Genomic DNA, 16,773 nt, shown 5'->3' with positions numbered 1-16,773 from the left:
CCTCCCATATACTTTAAATCATCTCTAGATTACTTATAATACCTAATATAAAGTAAATACTATGTAAATAGTTGCCAGGGTGTGGCAAATTCAAGTTTTGCTTTTTGAAACCTTCTGAAAAAAATTTTTTTGAATATTTTTGATCCAAAGTTGGTTGTATCTGCAGATGCAAAACCCACAGATATCGAGGGCCAGCTGCACCTTCATCTAGTCAAACAGGCAGATGACAATACAGATCCCAATTTTAAGAATAAAAAAAAGTAATTTGCACAAGTCCTGTGGTACATAAATGGCTTATCAGAGAACTCAAATCTCCTGAGCCTTTGCCCTGGATTTAGCTTAAATCAGTCTTCAAATAGTAAAACTGCCTACTACTGCAAACCAGCTTAATACTCAGGAAACGGAAATGAGTGATTGATACATCCTATCTTAAAAGAACTTGCCTATTTCCTGCAATACAATGCAGAATTTAAGTAAGTGATATAAGAGTGACTATAATAATAGCAGTATAAAAGAAACAGCACTTAATTCTTATTGAAGGGGCTAAGAAAAATTTCATAAAGGAAATGAAATTTGAGCTGAGCCATAAAGAATAAACAGAATTTTATTAGAAGAGAATGCAAGAAGGTTACATAAGGCTGCGAGAAGATCATAAACTAGACTGTGAGGTACTTTTAAGGAACAGTAAATATACTTCTACGGTGAAGGAGGAACAAGTAATAAGATTACTTACTTAAGACCAGGTAAATCCCGGACACTAGCTCCTATTTCCTCTGCTTCTGGGTACAGCTTCTCCACCAGTTCCAAAGGGCCCCATATAGTTTTGTTATAACTCAAAAATGATTTTCTTACTTTAAAAAGAAAATATAATGCATGTAACTTCAACTTACAAAACTGTAGTAACCTCATGTTAAATACTTAGTTTCAACATTTCTAACTTAACATACAATTATTCACAGACCTTTCCTCTCTTATCACTACACAGCCCTGTTGATCAGAAGCCTGTTGATTCTGATATTCTCCCTATCAGAAATATGCACCTTGGTCATTTTTCCATATCAGAAATATGCAAGTAGGTAATTAAAGTAGAAGAACAACTAGGCTCATTCTTTTTTTTTTTAACTTTCTTTTTTTAATAGATGTTTATTTTATTTTGTGCAGGCTTCTCGATAGCTGTGGCGCACAGGCTCAGTAGTTGCAGTGCATGGGCTCTGTAGTTGGTGGCGTGAGGGCTCCAGAGCACACGGGCTCTCTAGTTGTGGTGTGCAGGCTCAGCAGTTGCAGTGCATGGGCTTAGTTTCCCTGCGGCACGTGGGATCTTAGCTCCCCAACCACGGATTGAACCGGCGTCCCCTGCATTGCAAGACCAATTCTTAACCACTGGACTACCAGGGAAGTCCCATAGGCTCATTCTTTACCAGTACAAAAATAAGACTGGTGGCCCTAGCAGGCTGATCTTTACCAGTTTATTCAATAAACCAAGGACAAATAGTTATTTTACTTTTAAACACAAAAAATTGTGACTTTACTTTTCCTTTTATTTGAATGTGAGATTCGGGTAATATAAAACCATGAAATCACTATGTTTCCTTCTAATACTGACCAGATCTCCTGTAGATCCAGTGTGCCTATCATATGCACCACCCAAAAGCCAGCAAGATAGGCAATTTTCCCTGGGGGAGAAAAATCAATCAGCACAAAGTAGCTTTATAATGGTTGATCAAGATAGGCATTTGACTGTTAGGATATGCCTCATGATATTTTGGGAAGTAAAGGAAAATATATTCAGAAAAGAGTCTAAAACGTAACTATCGTGGCCATCATTTGGCAATTCCATTTCAGCAGTCTGGGGGAAAATAAAGACCTATGTCACTGCTATTTTTTTTTAATAAAAAGGAAGTTTTTCAAAAAGCAAATTAAAACTCAAGGCCTGAGATAAGACTGTTGACTTCCTGATGTATTAAAAGAAGTATTCAGAGACTGAGAATATCAAGAGTAGGCAAAAATGTGGGGAAACAAACACATTCACTGTTGTTTGATTAATCAGTGAAGGCTTTACAGACATCAGTTGCCTCTATCCTTTGACCCAATAATTTTACTCCTAAGAATCCTAAAGAAATCTTAGCACATGTGTACAAACATATATATCCAAAGATGTCCTTACAGCATAATTTTAATGATAAAAAACTGGAAACACCTAAGTGTACATTAAGAGGAAAGTAGTTAAATAAGTCATGGTATACATATACTATGAAATATTTTACAGCCATTAAAAATGTGATAAAGACTCTATGTAAATGGCAAAATCTCCAAACCATACCATTAAGTTTTTCTTTTTTTTAAATAGGGAAAAAAAGAAAGTCACAGAATAATACAGCACGATTTTATTTAGAGTAAAAGAAAAAATCACCTGTAATTCAATTTAAAAAAGAAAGAAAGAAAAACAGAAAAGAGCTGGAAGAGTGACAAAGATTCCTTTAGAGAGATGAATGGAAGAGAATGAAGGGAAATTATGTTTTTGCTCCATGTGCTTCTATGTTGTTTGATTCATGTACAAAAAGAACATATTTCACTATTATATATAATTTTTAAAATTATTTTAACTCTAATTAAAGAAAAAGTGGAATATGAAGAAACAAAAACAACAAAACCAAACTCATAGATACACGTTCCAGATTGGTGGTTGCCAGGGTTGGAGGGTGGGAATAGATGAAATGGGTAAAGATGGTCAAAAGGTACAAACTTCTAGTTATAAAAGAAGTCCTGGGGACGTAATGTACATAATGACTACAGTTACTGTATTGTAGATTGTATTGTATATCTGAAAGCTGCTAAGAGTAAATCTTAAAAGTTCTCATCACAAGAAAAAAAATCTTGTAACTATGTGTGGTAATGGATGTTAACTGGGTTTATTGTGGTGATCATTTCACAATATATAAAAATACTGAATCGTGTTGTACCCATTAAACTAATACGTTATATGTCAATTATATCTCAATAAATATAAACAAATTTTAATTTAAAAATGAATACATTAATAACATCACATATAGGGTTTCTCAAATTTCGATGCCAAGGCTCCTTCTCAGTTTAAAGTACATTTTATTAAAACCATGTTTAGGTAAATCTCCTCTTTTGCTTTTCACATTTACCCCTACTCTCATGTGCCATAGTCAGAAACTCCCCCTAAGTGTGCATCAGCAGATGAATGGATAAAGAAGATGTGGCATATATACACAATGGAATATTAGCCATAAAAAAGAATGGAATAATACCATTTGCAGCAACACGGATGGACCTAGAAATCATCATAATAAGTGAAGTAGTCAGTCAGAGAAAGACAAGTATCATATGATATCACTTTTATGTGGAATCTAAGAAAATTATACAAATGAACTTACTTACAAAAGGGAAATAGACTCAGAGACATAGAAAACAAATTTATGGTTACCAAAGGGGAAAGGAGGGGGGGATAAATTAGGAGTTTGGGATTAAAATATACACAGTACTATACATAAAATAGATAAGCAATAAGGACCTACTGTATAGCACAGGGAACTATACTCAATATCTTGTAATAACCTATAATGGAAAAGAATCTAAAGAAGAATATAGATATATAAAATATACATATATATAATATATATATAAAACTGAATCACTTTGCTGTACACCTGAAACTAACACAACTAAATCAACTATATTTCAATTAAAATTTTTTTAAAAAAAGAACTTTCCAACTTACCCAGGCTTCTGGTATACCAACATAAAAGCAAGCTTCTCTTCTTTTTTAATAGTCACCTTAGTACACATCTCTTACATAGCCCTCTACACAGCTCTGATCATATGAACCAGAGATCAAAGTAGTTACTATTAGTAAAAGAACAGTAATATAATACAAACACATAAAAATAATTCAATGTGAAATGTATAGATGAATACAATATCCAGTTATCATCATTTTCAGGGAGCACTCACATTTCTACAATAACCCAGTCCAGAAGACAATTTTTCTAGATATGTTTCCATGCACTAAGGAGGTTCATATTTCAACAATCAACTATTTTAATGTATTTATTCAAGAGAGCTCAAACTAGTAATTATAGTTCATACCAGAATCACCAAGCTTAAGATTTTCTATATAACTCTATAGTTGTCCTAGAAAATGGAAATCAGCTCAGAGTATGTTGAAAACATTTTTAAATCAAATACACTTTTTACAGGGACTTCCCTGGTTGTCTAGTGGTTAAGAATCCACCTTCCAATGCAGGGGACGTGGGCTCAATCCCTGGTCAGGGAGCTAAGATCCCACATGCCACAGGGCAACTAAGCCGGCGTGCCGCGACTACTGAGCCTGAGTGTTCTGGAGCCCGCGCGCCGCAACTAGAGAAGCCTATGTGCCGCAACAAAGAGCCGGCATGCTGCAACTAAGACCCGATGCAGCCAAATAAATAAATAATTTGTTTTTTTTAAAACAAAAGAGTATACAAATACATTTTTACAAAACAGTAACAACTAAGGATTTTCTGAAGACCACCCATTAGAAAACATAAAGTAGTAGGGTATTTTCTCCTAAAACCAACCCACCCAGTATTTTTAAAGTAACAGTAATTATGGCCTCAAAACAAATCACATTTTCAAGGATATTTAAGATGGGAGGGGGGAGGTTCTATAGTTGGTTTTTTAAAAAAAATCTCACAATACCTTTAAGACCATGTTTCAGACAATGCTCCATAACAACGAAGAACTGCTGCAAGGGGGGGTAATCAGAATCCAAAGTGCGGCCAAAGCTTAGAGCAGATTCAATGAGTCCTTTAATACTGAGTTTAGCCATGTTTAACAAGTTTGCTCTCTCTACAGCTGTAGGGTCTTTTGTAGCTGAAAGCACAAGAAAGGAGTCCAACATCACTTGCAACAACTGACATTGTAAACTATACAAACCCTTTCCTTCCCCTGTAAAACCAACAGTGGTTTGTTTTTCCTTGGTGGACAAGTAAGTCTTCCTAACATACACCCCTAGTTAACTTCTTTTTATGTCTCTCATGCATACCATAGAACAATGCTCACTCCAGCCAAAGTTTATGAATTATTCTCAAGATCCTGCAAATTGGCTATTCTAGGGTATTTATTTTACTTTTGTGGTACCTCTTCAGGGAGAATGAGTTTTTTTAAATCTTTCTCTGGAGATAAGAGTAACAGACAACATGTTTAAGGGTTCACGCAAAGGCAGACAGCAGGAACCATCACAGATGAATCCAAAAGCAAAAAAATGTTCAGAATAAACTGGCAATACAATAAAAGGTAGTTAAAATTCTAAGATTCCAATTTCACCCATAACAAACATGACAGGTAAGTAAAATAGGGGGCCACAAGAGAAGCCATTCAACTCTCACTCATTTTAACCCTCTTTCTATCTTGTCTCTTTTCATTGCAATTGTAGTTCTGTATTGCAGGACTCCTTTATTTTCCCAGAGGAAATAAAAGCAGGGTCCAGTTTCACCTTAAGGTTTCCTGACCTTCCACACAGCTGATCCAGTTGAATATCAAGGTAATCGATGCATTTTTTAAAACTGATTTTACCTGATACTCTCAATTCACAAAAATTTTTCTTTCCCACAAATTTCATTCTCAGTTTTCTTATAAATTCAGATGCTTCCCCATACTCTCATCACTGTTGTGACTGGCAGAAATATTTTCAGCAAACACAGATGCCAAAATGAAGTGTAAAAAAATAAAGCACTTAGTATACTGTCTCATAATCCCTGACAAGTTTACTAGTCCAAGTAAACCAAATGTCCGTTTTTCCTTCACTGGATAAAAAGTCCAGGGTTCCCAATGATCTAGTATTTTACTTCTGACCACAGATAGCCAGGCGTGAAGTGTGACACTGAATCCTAAGCAACTTAAAATTCAAACAGTCACAACTGCTACGACCAAGCTAGCTGGTGGAGAATCTCCACACAAGACATCATTGCTTCAAATATGCATCGTGGTATGACTCCCTCTTTTTTCGGGGACGAAACCAGTCGATGTTTCATAATCTGCAGCAATTCTCATTTTTCTTAACAGTGCCCATCACAATCCGTAATGTACGGTGCGACAACCAGACAAAGGACGCCTTTATAACTACTCGAAGGTAGGTCCTGGTGGTCGCCGGCAGGTCCCGAGTAGAGGAGCGTTTGCACCCCAGCCGCGCCCCGCCCGGGCTGCGGCCCCCACACGCGCCCAAAGGCCGGTTCCCGCATCTTGCCTGTAGAACCCCTTCCCTGCCTCCCTGCCTGCCAGCCAGCAAGGCTGCCCAAGGGCTCGGGGCGCCCCGACACCCTCACGGAATGCTCACCCGGGGTCCTGCGCGGCATCGCTGCCCCTCTCCCGCCCACTGCATCTGGAACCCAAGCCCAAACCTGAGACGCTTCCCTCCGCCACCCCCAAACCTGAAAAGTCATCGCCCGTCCCCGACTATTTCCCCCGACCCGGGAGCTGCACCCCGGCCGGCCCTGTCCTCGCTCTCTGTAAGCCGACGGACCACCAAACCTCTGCCATTAGGCCCCTGAACAGGGAAGGGGGCGAGGGGGAACGAGGGGCGGCCGCGCGTTGCCATGGCGACCGCGGGCGCCCCTGCGCCCCCGGCTGCCTCCACCCAGGCCCAAACCCGGCTTCGGACCCCAGTCCCGACCCCGAGGCCTCCATGACCACACCACCAATCCTCCTGGCCCGGCCGAGCCCTCGGCCCAGCACGGAGGGCCGGGCGTCCGCTCTCGGCCTGCTCCGCTTACCCATGGCGGCGGCGGCGGCGACGCGGTCTCGGGCGAGGACTCCCTGGGCCCCGCCAGCAGCTCCCTTCAGGCGAGCGGCGGCCGCCACGGCGTCTGCGACCAGGCCCGCTGCGGCCCACAGCGCTCCCGGCGGCGGGAGGACGGCCGGGCGGTCCCGCGGCGCCCGAGTGGGGCGGGGGGCCGCGGAGCCTGAAGCCGGCAGCGGAGAAATCCAACCTCTCTGAGCCACTTCGGCTCCAGCCGGAGCGGAAGGAGAAGGAAAAGGAGCGTGAGGAGGACCTCGCGTTGAGGAGGACCTCGCGTTGAGGAGGACCTCGCGTTGAGGAGGACCTCGCGTTGAGGAGGACCTCGCGTTGAGGAGCAGGGGGGCGGACCCTGGTCTCTCACCCTGGGGGCCTCGCCGGAGCGCTAGGGCTGCATTTCCAAGGGGATGCGAGTCACGTGCAAACGTTTTCATCTCCTGGGTCCGGCTGGGTTTAATCGAACACACCTGACCGCTTCCTTTCTTCACCAACTAACTCGCAGGGGACCACCAGTGAATCCACTGGTTTATAAAAAGCAACGAGGAATGGACTCAGTAATCGAGGGAAAGGTGCAGAGATAAAGCCAGCGTTTTCTCATTTCAGGGAGTAAACACTCTCGTGGTCAGATGACACTAGGTTTAAGTTATATCAATTTGGGGAAACTGAGCTATTACCTAGTTAGATCGGCAATTGTTTTTTGTTTTTTTTTTAAGAATATATTTTTAAAATTTATTTATTTTATTTTTGGCTGTGTTGGGTCTTCGTTGCTGCACGCGGGCTTTCTCTAGTTGCGGCGAGCGGGGGCTACTCTTCGTTGTGGTGCACGGGCTTCTTATTGCAGTGGCTTCTCTTGTTGCGGAGCACGAGCTCTAGGCATGTGGGCTTCAGTAGTTGTGGCGCGTGGGCTTCAGTAGTCGTGGCGTGCGGGCTCTAGAGTGCAGGCTCAGTAGTTGTGGCTCGCTCACGGGCTTAGTTGCTCCGCGGCATGTGGGATCTTCCCAGACCAGGGCTTGAACCTGTGTCCCCTGCATTGGCAGGCGGATTCTTAACCACTGCGCCACCAGGGAAGCCCAGCAATTATTAAAACAGTGTCCGAGTTAGAAATAGACTGATATTTCGAGGAAATGGAGCGATGTTTATCTCTTCATCACATTGGTCAGCATACAGTTCTATTATGTTTCTTTACTTCTTTTGGTTTTTAATTTCCTTTATTGTGAGATAATCATACATGGATATAAATTTATAAAGCATATATACATTTAAAGAATCATAAAGTGAACAGCTGGGAAAACACCACCAGATCAAGAGAGCATAGAACAGGAGAGTCATCTTCCCTGGGGGAAAGGCCTTTAGCCACAATCCCCCTAGAAGTATTAATAAATACGATTCTGACTTCTATGACAATTGTTTCCTTGCTTTTCTGCATGTTACTACCACGTAAGTATGTGCCCCTAATCAATACAGTTTATTTTTGCCTGTTTACAAACTTTTCACAAGTGGAATAACATTACGAACATTACTTGTTTCTTTTGTTCAACATCGTCCATGTCCATGAGGAGTTTCCAGGTTAGGGTGTTTTCAGGTTTACATACTTCCTGGTCCCTATATGCAGGAGAGCCTCTAGGGCATGTAAATAAGAATACAATTACTAGAAATCAGGTATGCCTTTCTTTAAATTTACTAGATAATGCCAAACTGTTTTCAAAATTTCTCATAATTTACACTCCTATCAGCAGTGTTGTTTTTCTGTTGCTGTGTCCATTCTAATGCTTAGAATTTTGAGGATTTTTTCATTTTTTGGTCTTGTGGGTAGGTGATTGCATGGCAGGTTTGTTTTTTATTTATCTCATTACTGATGACATTGAGCACTTTACCTATGTTTACTATTTGGAATTTCACTTTTGCAAAGAAATGGTGCCTGTTTTTCTATTGACTTACCTTTTTCTTACTGGCTTGTGCAAGTTACTTAATATTCTACATACTAATTTGATGTCAGTTATGTGTTGCCACTATCTTTTGGCTAATTTTTTTTCTCTCCTTATGGCAACCGTTGATTAAATATAAGTTCTTAATTTTCTTGTAGTGAATTTATAGTTTTTGCCTTAGTGTCTTAAGAAATCCTCCTTATTCCAAGGTCATGAAGATACTCTCTTTTAAGAATTACATAGTTTTGGAACTTCCCTGGTGGTCCAGTGGTAAAGAATCCGCCTTCCAATGCAGGGGACGCAGGTTCGATCCCCGGTTGGGAAACTAAGATCCCACATGCCGCGGGGAAACTAAGATCCCACATGCCGCGGGGCAACTAAGCCCATGCGCCACAACTACTGAGCTTGCACGCCTCAACTAGAGAGCCTGCGTGCCACAAACTACAGAGCCCATGTGCTCTGGAGCCCACACACCCTGGAGCCTGCATGCCACAACAAGAGAAGAGAAAACCCGCACACCACAACTAGGGAGAAGCCCACGCGACCAAACGAGCGCCACAACAAGAGATCCCACATGCCACAACGAGGACCCGATGCAGCCAAATAAATAAATATTTAAAAAAAAAAAGAATTACATAGTTTTGCCTTTAATATTTAGGCCTGTTAGTGCACCCAGAATTAATTTCAGTGATGATGTGAGATAGGGTCAAATTTCATTTCCTCAACTATCCCATCACCCTTTCACCGTTCATCTTCCATGCCCATGAGCGTGGAAGTGAAGGTCAATGAGCATGTATGTGAAGGTCAGTTCCTAGGCCAAAACCTCATTTGATCTTCAGAACCACCCCATGAGGAATAAATTATTTACCTCTTTTACAGATGAAACTAACCTCAAAGATTAAATAACTCGCCCAAAGTCACAGTACTATTAACGAACAGAGCCAGAATCTGAACCAATACAAAACTAGCCTCCATTTTCATAATGTCAAAATACATCTGTGGTTTTTACAGTGTTTGAAGGAGCCTAAAACTGATGACAAGTCTAACCCCTTCCACCATCTTGCTGTTAAACACTGAAATGACTGAATTGTTCATTTTTCTCTTCTCCAAATGATGAGCAAAAAGGGAGGGATTTGTGTTCCAAGTGCGTTTAGAAAAGCAAATAATGTTAAGTATATATTTATTTATTTTATAAAACCATGAGAACAAAGGAAAAGAGCTTTATTTTCTGGATTGCTTTCCCTCCAGTGACTTTATAGGTAACATGTAGGAAAGAAATTTAGTTCAGTAACAGACCAGCTTTATTTAAAGCAAAAAATATTTCTTCCTTTGAGGAAGATGTTCTTAAACTCCAAAATACATATTTGCTGGATACTCTAGCCACCTTGTATTGAACAGAATTGGAATTAGGGTGTATGTTTAAAACCTATTACACTTAATAGGTTTAAACTAGAATATGAATCTGTTCTGAGCTCTTGATGTACTAAAACTAAGAATCTAGGTTTTTAAACGTACAGATATAATCATGTAACAAAATACTGTTTTTTAAAAACTCATCACATACTGAAATATAGGGATGAAATTGAATGATGTCTAAAATTTGCTTTAAAACATGTCAGCAAGGAAAAATGGTTGAAAACAATTGCTGCAAAATCTAACTGTTGAATGTGGGTGATGGGTATATAGAAGTTCATTATACTACTTTTGTGTGTGTTTTTAAAGGTTTTATAATAATGTTCTAAAGCTCATCATGAAAAGAAAGCTAGTTAAAGCCTTAAAAATAATTTTTATGTAAAAATCTTTCATAATAAGCCAAAGCAGTATCTATACAAGAGCCGAGAGTCAGGAAAGGCAGACTTCACCCCCTGGGTCCATCTTGGTTCATACTTTCCAGGATCATGAGTCCCAATCAGCCGAGAGTCAGTGGTGACTTGAGTGAGGTTGGATGGGCCTATCCTCTTAGCTACAAGCAGTCTTTTTAATGAGCAAAGCTGTCCACTGAATCTACATAGACCAGCTGGTCAAATCATGCCCCAAGGTTTCCAGCTGGCCTGAGATGTGATTTGCTTACACTAACCATTGTAATGCTTTTTTTTCTTTTTGGCTGCACTGTGCGGCTTGTGGGATCTTTGTTCCCTGACTAGGGATTGAACCCCAGCCCTTGGCAGTGAAAGCGCGGAGTCCTAACCACTGGACTGCCAGGGAATTCCCAGCAATTGTAATGCTTCTAAACATTTGTATAGCACCTGGAAAATGTACACAACACTGAATGGGAAACACATAGTACCTGGGAAAATTGCTGAATTACTAATCAGAACATCTGGGTTCTAGCAATGACTTGCCCAGAGCCATATGCTAACGTGAAATATCTATGCTAGGTACTCTGTAGGGTTTAATTCAATTGAGAGAATATCTATGAAAATTATAAAGCATATTACATATTATTACCGCTGCTAAAAAAGCAGTAAGTGGTATAAAGCTACATATAAAGATGGAAGTAATTCTTTCTGGAAGGAAAAAAATCAGAAAAGGCTTTCTGGAGAAGGTAGCATACTAGTCTTTCAGCCTGGGTGAAGTTGCATAAATGGTATTGGAGAAACAGACAAATATAGATAGAGGATACAACAAACAAGAAAAAAGACATGTATAGGGAAGAGCAAAAATAGTATATTAGGGAATTCTCTGGCAGTCCAGTGCTTAGGACTCTGCACTTTCACTGCCATGGGCCCAGGCTGGATCCCTGGTCAGGGAATTAGGATCCCACAAGCTATGCAGTGCGGCCAGAAAAAAAAAAGTACATTAGAACAAATATGCAAAGAAATAATGGAGAATGACCTCCATTACATACCACACGTTCCAACCTATTAGTGGGATATGAAAGAATGTTAGTAGGTTGCAACCAGCTTTGTTTTTTTAAATTAATTATTTTTGGCTGCTTTGGATCTTCGTTGCTGCGCACGGGCTTTCTCTAGTTGTGGCGAGTGGGGGCTACTCTTTGTTGTGGCGCGCGAGCTTCTTCATTGCGGTGGCTTCTCTTGCTGCGGAGCACGGGCTCTAGGTGCGCGGGATTCAGTAGTTGTGGCACACGGGCTCTATAGAGCACAGACTCAGTAGTTGTGGTGCACGGGCTCAGCAGTTGTGGCTTGCGGGCTCTAGAGCGCAGGCTCAGTAGTTGTGGTGCACGGGCTTAGTTGCTCCGTGGCATGTGGGATCTTCCCGGACCTGGGCTCAAACCCGTGTCCCCTGCACTGGCAGGCAAATTCTTAACCACTGCGCCACCAGGGAAGCCCTGCAACCAGCTTTGCTTTTAATGGAATAGTGGAAAATATTAGGGTATATCACATATAAAAAGGGTAAATATTTTGTTAAAGTACTGTTTAAGGTGCATGCACATACATATGTTCATGCTGAGTCATGATGCAAAATGTGTTTCTTGTTGTGGGTTCTGGCAATTTTTACTCTTAAGCACCAGTCCAGATTATCATACACCAAACTACCAGTAGTTATAACTAAATGATAAGATTACAAAGAAACTGAATTTTCTAAAATTTGTGGTGTTTGAAATTCTCACTAAAATCATGTACTACTCTATAATTAGAAAAAAAAAATTTAAAGAAAGAAAATTACGCCAAGACTTTTGAACTCAGAAAATGTGAGGTAGATGGTGTCCTTGACAGAAATAGAGATTACAGAGGAAGGCATTAGATGAAGATGGAAATTTACATTTTGTATGTGCTGACTCGGAAGTTGTCACAGAAGACTCTGAAGGCAGGAGCTGGAACACAGATATAACTAGAATCCAGAAGACATGGCGGGGTATACAGATTTGGTAAACAGCTACATAGGTCATGGCTGGAGGCAGTGACTGTCCAAGGAGGGAGAACAGGACCAGACCAAACATAGAGCTCTGGGAAAGACCCGTCTCTAGAGAGTGAGAGACGAGGAAGAAAAGAAAGGAATCAGAGGAGGCAGCAAGAGAGGTAAGGAGGCAGAACTCTGAACTGATTTTCAGGAATGGGGCCACTGGAATGGCTACACTGTCATCACATCCTGGCTTTACACTATAAGGAAGACCTTGTCTAGGCTAATGATGCTTTTGATCTGGACCTGCACAAAGTGACTGCCCAATAACATTAGAGACTGGTAGCCACTGCTGTCTTAGTCCTTGGCGTGGATGTCATACTTAAACTGCACTATTAGCAATTTGATGGCCCAGTCTGGGTTTAACTTACAGCTCACCCCAAGCCTCCAACTCACAGCATCTTATATATAAAAGACGAATCCTAACTCTTTCAACTAAGTGGCTAGACTCTTGTAATCAAGACAGAGTCCCAGGGCTTCCCTGGTGGCGCAGTGGTTGAGAGTCCGCCTGCCGATGCAGGGGACATGGGTTCGTGCCCCGGTCTGGGAAGATCCCACATGCTGTGGAGCGGCTGGGCCCGTGAGCCATGGCCGCTGGGCCTGCACGTCCGGAGCCTGTGCTCTGCAACGGGAGAGACCACAACAGTGAGAGGCCCGCGTACCGCAAAAAAAAATAAAAAAAGAATCCCAAATGACAAGAAACATGGAACCCCTCCCAGGGCTCTTCTTCCACAGGGCTTTGCAGGCCATACAAATCTGTAAAGCAACCACTGATTGAACCAAAAGAATTTACATTATTCATCTCACTCCCAGGAATATCTAACCAATATTTAAGCCTTATCTCTGTAAACTTCCTAGTTTTTCCTGTCTAATCCATAGTATCTCCATGATCAACTCCATCCTGTGTGTCCTTCATAAATCTCTTTATAATGTCAACACTCCTTGGTTTCAGCTTTAGAGCATTATCAATATTTCAGTTCTCAACACTGGAAAAAACTGTGGACAACCCTGAACTTAATTATTATTTAGTATTAATAATTGACACTGTAAGATCTAACAGTAAGAGAACAATTTATTTAATAAAATCTTCAAGTAATAATTTTTTTAAAACATGTGAGGTAGAGGCAGCAATTTTTAACATACTTAACATTCATTAAAAAGAAAACATTTAAGAGAAGTGAGAGATCTCCCTGCCAAAGATGGATACACTAAGGTTAAAATTGGTCACAATATAAGTAACCAAGCACTTTGAGGTAACTGTTTTACAAAACATTTTTATACCAAAAGAGAAAATTGAGAAATGCCCTAAAACTAAGGGGCATATGAACATGAATAAGTGAAAATAGGAATACACCTTTTTAATTTGTCATCAATTCAGCAAACAAAATTTCTTCTCAAAAGAACAGTAGGAATTATTTTCTTTCACTAGAATACTGAAAAGTGAAAATAACAAGTGGGAGAGTAAGGAGAATCAGAAATTAACTGGAAATAATACATTTATCAGTGATAATTTAAAAGACTAGGTTTAAAGTGAAAACATCTCTGATAGGAGAAAGCAAAAGTCAGGAAAAAAACCAGCAGAATGGCCTTTGAATCAGGGACCTCAAAATACAGAAAAACATCTTACTTATGTTCTCATCATCACAAGATTGTCCTTAAATGACAAAAGCGATCAATTTTCTTACCTAATCTTTCAAATAAACAAAATATGATTAAAAATCTAAAAGATCAAATTAATCTTGAAAATTTAGACTTAAAGGTTTAAGCCTCAGATTGAAAAATTCACCCCAGCTTTAAAAGGTGGTAGAAATTTATCAAACTCTAGATCATACAAAACCACATTTATAATACCTATAAATTTAGACTTTTCAGTTTTGTTTCACCTGTACTAAAAAAATACTATGTTAAATTTTGTATGGTAATAGAACTTTATGTTTAACAAGGTTATACCAAAAAATAAATAAAACAAAAAAACTGGAACTCTGAAAGAGTATATTTACATCATTTCTTACCCTTGGGATAAAAGTTATCTTCACAGTGTAACCAGGCACTGATTTTACAGCATATCCGAATTATAAATAGGCAACAGTTAGAGAAGATCATGATGGTTTGGAAAAAGCAAGGAAAACAGTGCTTTATCTTCTTTGAAAATCACCCAATATATGACAAAGACTTTCATGTTCTCCTGATGGAAGATCCATGATGTAAAATAAATTAAGGAAGATATATTTAACACAATGTGGAATTACATAAAAACATATATGACATTATTATCTAACATTCTGTAATTTGGTTTACAGGGCTGCTAAAAAAATTGTAAAGATTTTTATGGCATTCTATGGATAATAATATACTTAAGCAATATGGTTTACATATCTTATTAGCCTGAGACCTACATATAATTTTTTAAAGAGATGACCTATTTTTAAAATAATCTATTAATACAATATGACAAGTAATAATCTCCATTTTTAAATATAATACTTTGTCCTAGATTTTTTTTAAAAAAAGGTTATAAATTGAGGGGAGAGGAACCAGAAGGGATAACCAGTTTTCCTAGATGTATTCTAGGAAACATGCACCCTGTTCCTAAGGCAAAAAAATCAAGTCCCTTTTTTCCCCCCTTCTCATTTCACAAACTATCCTTCACCACCACGTTCATTATTTCACTTTTTGCTTAAAATTACTTCCTGTGAATTGTTTTCTCTCTTTCCTTTGCAGAATCAGATCTTTTGAAATATGCCCATGGAAAACAGGAGACACCGAGTTTTAGTTTATACAAATACATAAATGAAGTACTCACAATAGCACAATCAAATGTGACTATAAAAAAATTTTTTTTTTAAATTTTAAAAAAATGTGACCATATATAAAACAAAAAGGATATTAATTTTTCTGAGTTTAGATGATAAAGTAGCTTCCCCAAAGGAGGATAGCGGTTTAGTGAGGGCACACATCCCAGGAGAATCAGCTTATGTTTGGCTCTGGTTATAGCAACATTAAGACGCCGCCAATCTTTCAATAGTTCACCAAGCTGAAAGAAATTGTAATTTTCATTCTTTGAGTTTTCTTATTTATTTGAGTTTTTTGAGCAGTTTTCAAAAACATATACTGCAAAAAAGATTCATCAACACATTTAAAATCCAGACAGTTGGAAAAACTTGCCCACAGTAACAACTTCAAGTATTTTATCGTGGGTATGATATCCTAGCCATAATTTTAAATTATTAAATACATATAATAAAAATATACTAAAAATTTTAAAATATTAAATATATATAATACAGAATTGAAGTTAGGACTTCCCTGGTGGACCAGTGGTTAAGACTCCGTGCTCCCAATGCAGGGGGCCCGGGTTCGATCCCTGGTCGGGGAACTAGATCCCGCATACCACAACTAGGAGCCCACATGCCGCAACTAAAGATCCTGCACCCAGCAATGAAGATCCCAAGTGCCGCAACTAAGACCCAGCACCGCCAAATAAATAAATATTTAAAAAAAAAAAAGAATTGAAGTTATCTCCACTCAGTGTAGCATTGTTTTTTTTAAATATCTATGAAACAAGCTCTCTGTTTCTTTTTTAAAAAAATTTTTTTAATAGATTTTATTTATTTATTGGCTGCGTTGAGTCTTCCTTTGCTGTGCACAGGCTTTCTCTAGTTGTGGTGAGCAGGGCTACTCTTTGTTGCGGTGTGAGGGCTTCCCATTGTGGTGGCTTCTCTTGTTGTGGAGCACAGGCTCTAGGCACGCAGGCTTCAGTAGTTGTGGCACACGGGCTTCAGTAGTTGTGGCTCACGGGCTCTAGAGCGCAGGCTCAGTAGTTGTGGCACATGGGCTTAGTTGCTCCATGGCATGTGGGATCTTCCCAGACCAGGGCTCGAACCTGTGGTCCCCTGCATTGGCAGGCGGATTCTCAACCACCATGCCACCAGGGAAGCCCCGGTGTAGCATTGTTTTTTAACAGTAGTAGAAACTCGTCATAGTAGAAGACTCAGAGGAGTGGTTAAATATACCGTGACCCATATATACAGTAGAAAACTATGCATCTGTAAGAACAGAATGAAATCTCTGTGTAATGACATGGAAAGATCTCCAAGCTGTTAAGTGGAAAAAGCAAAGTCCAGAATAGTGTATATATTACCTTTTGTGCAAAAAAGGAGAGGAATATGAATACTGATTCATATCTTT

General features: G+C 39.6%; 2 protein-coding genes across 6 annotated transcripts in view; both read right to left on the bottom strand.

Annotated features, from left to right (window-relative positions):
* The window catches only part of RUFY2 (RUN and FYVE domain containing 2), a gene marked incomplete at its 5' end in the record, with an annotated part of 54,636 nt that extends 39,948 nt beyond the window's left edge, over positions 1-14,688 (bottom strand). For 2 of the 5 annotated variants that reach the window (XM_079900403.1, XM_079900404.1), the window contains 3 exons: positions 734-851; positions 4,705-4,878; positions 14,598-14,688. In XM_079900403.1, the coding sequence (XP_079756529.1) occupies positions 734-851; positions 4,705-4,878; positions 14,598-14,688 (383 nt within the window). Of the gene's footprint in view, positions 1-733; positions 852-1,603; positions 1,674-4,704; positions 4,879-6,340; positions 6,462-6,776; positions 6,990-14,597 lie in introns of those variants that run through there. The other 3 variants (XM_079900405.1, XM_079900407.1, XM_079900406.1) reach the window with 3 other exon arrangements.
* Positions 14,653-16,773, bottom strand: part of DNA2 (DNA replication helicase/nuclease 2) — a 47,527-nt gene continuing 45,406 nt past the window's right edge. Inside the window, exons 20-21 of the mRNA XM_079900402.1 lie at positions 15,473-15,619; positions 14,653-14,789 (exon numbers count right to left, since the gene is read on the bottom strand). Of these exons, the coding sequence (XP_079756528.1) occupies positions 14,721-14,789; positions 15,473-15,619 (216 nt within the window). The 3' untranslated portion in view covers positions 14,653-14,720. The remainder of the gene's footprint in view (positions 14,790-15,472; positions 15,620-16,773) is intronic.

Source organism: Stenella coeruleoalba, assembly GCF_951394435.1.
Source record: "Stenella coeruleoalba genome assembly, chromosome: 16".
In the NCBI taxonomy this organism is placed as follows: Eukaryota; Metazoa; Chordata; class Mammalia; order Artiodactyla; family Delphinidae; genus Stenella; species Stenella coeruleoalba.
The sequence above is the reverse complement of the archived record's forward strand: the minus strand, read 5'-3'. Positions and strand labels throughout refer to the sequence as shown.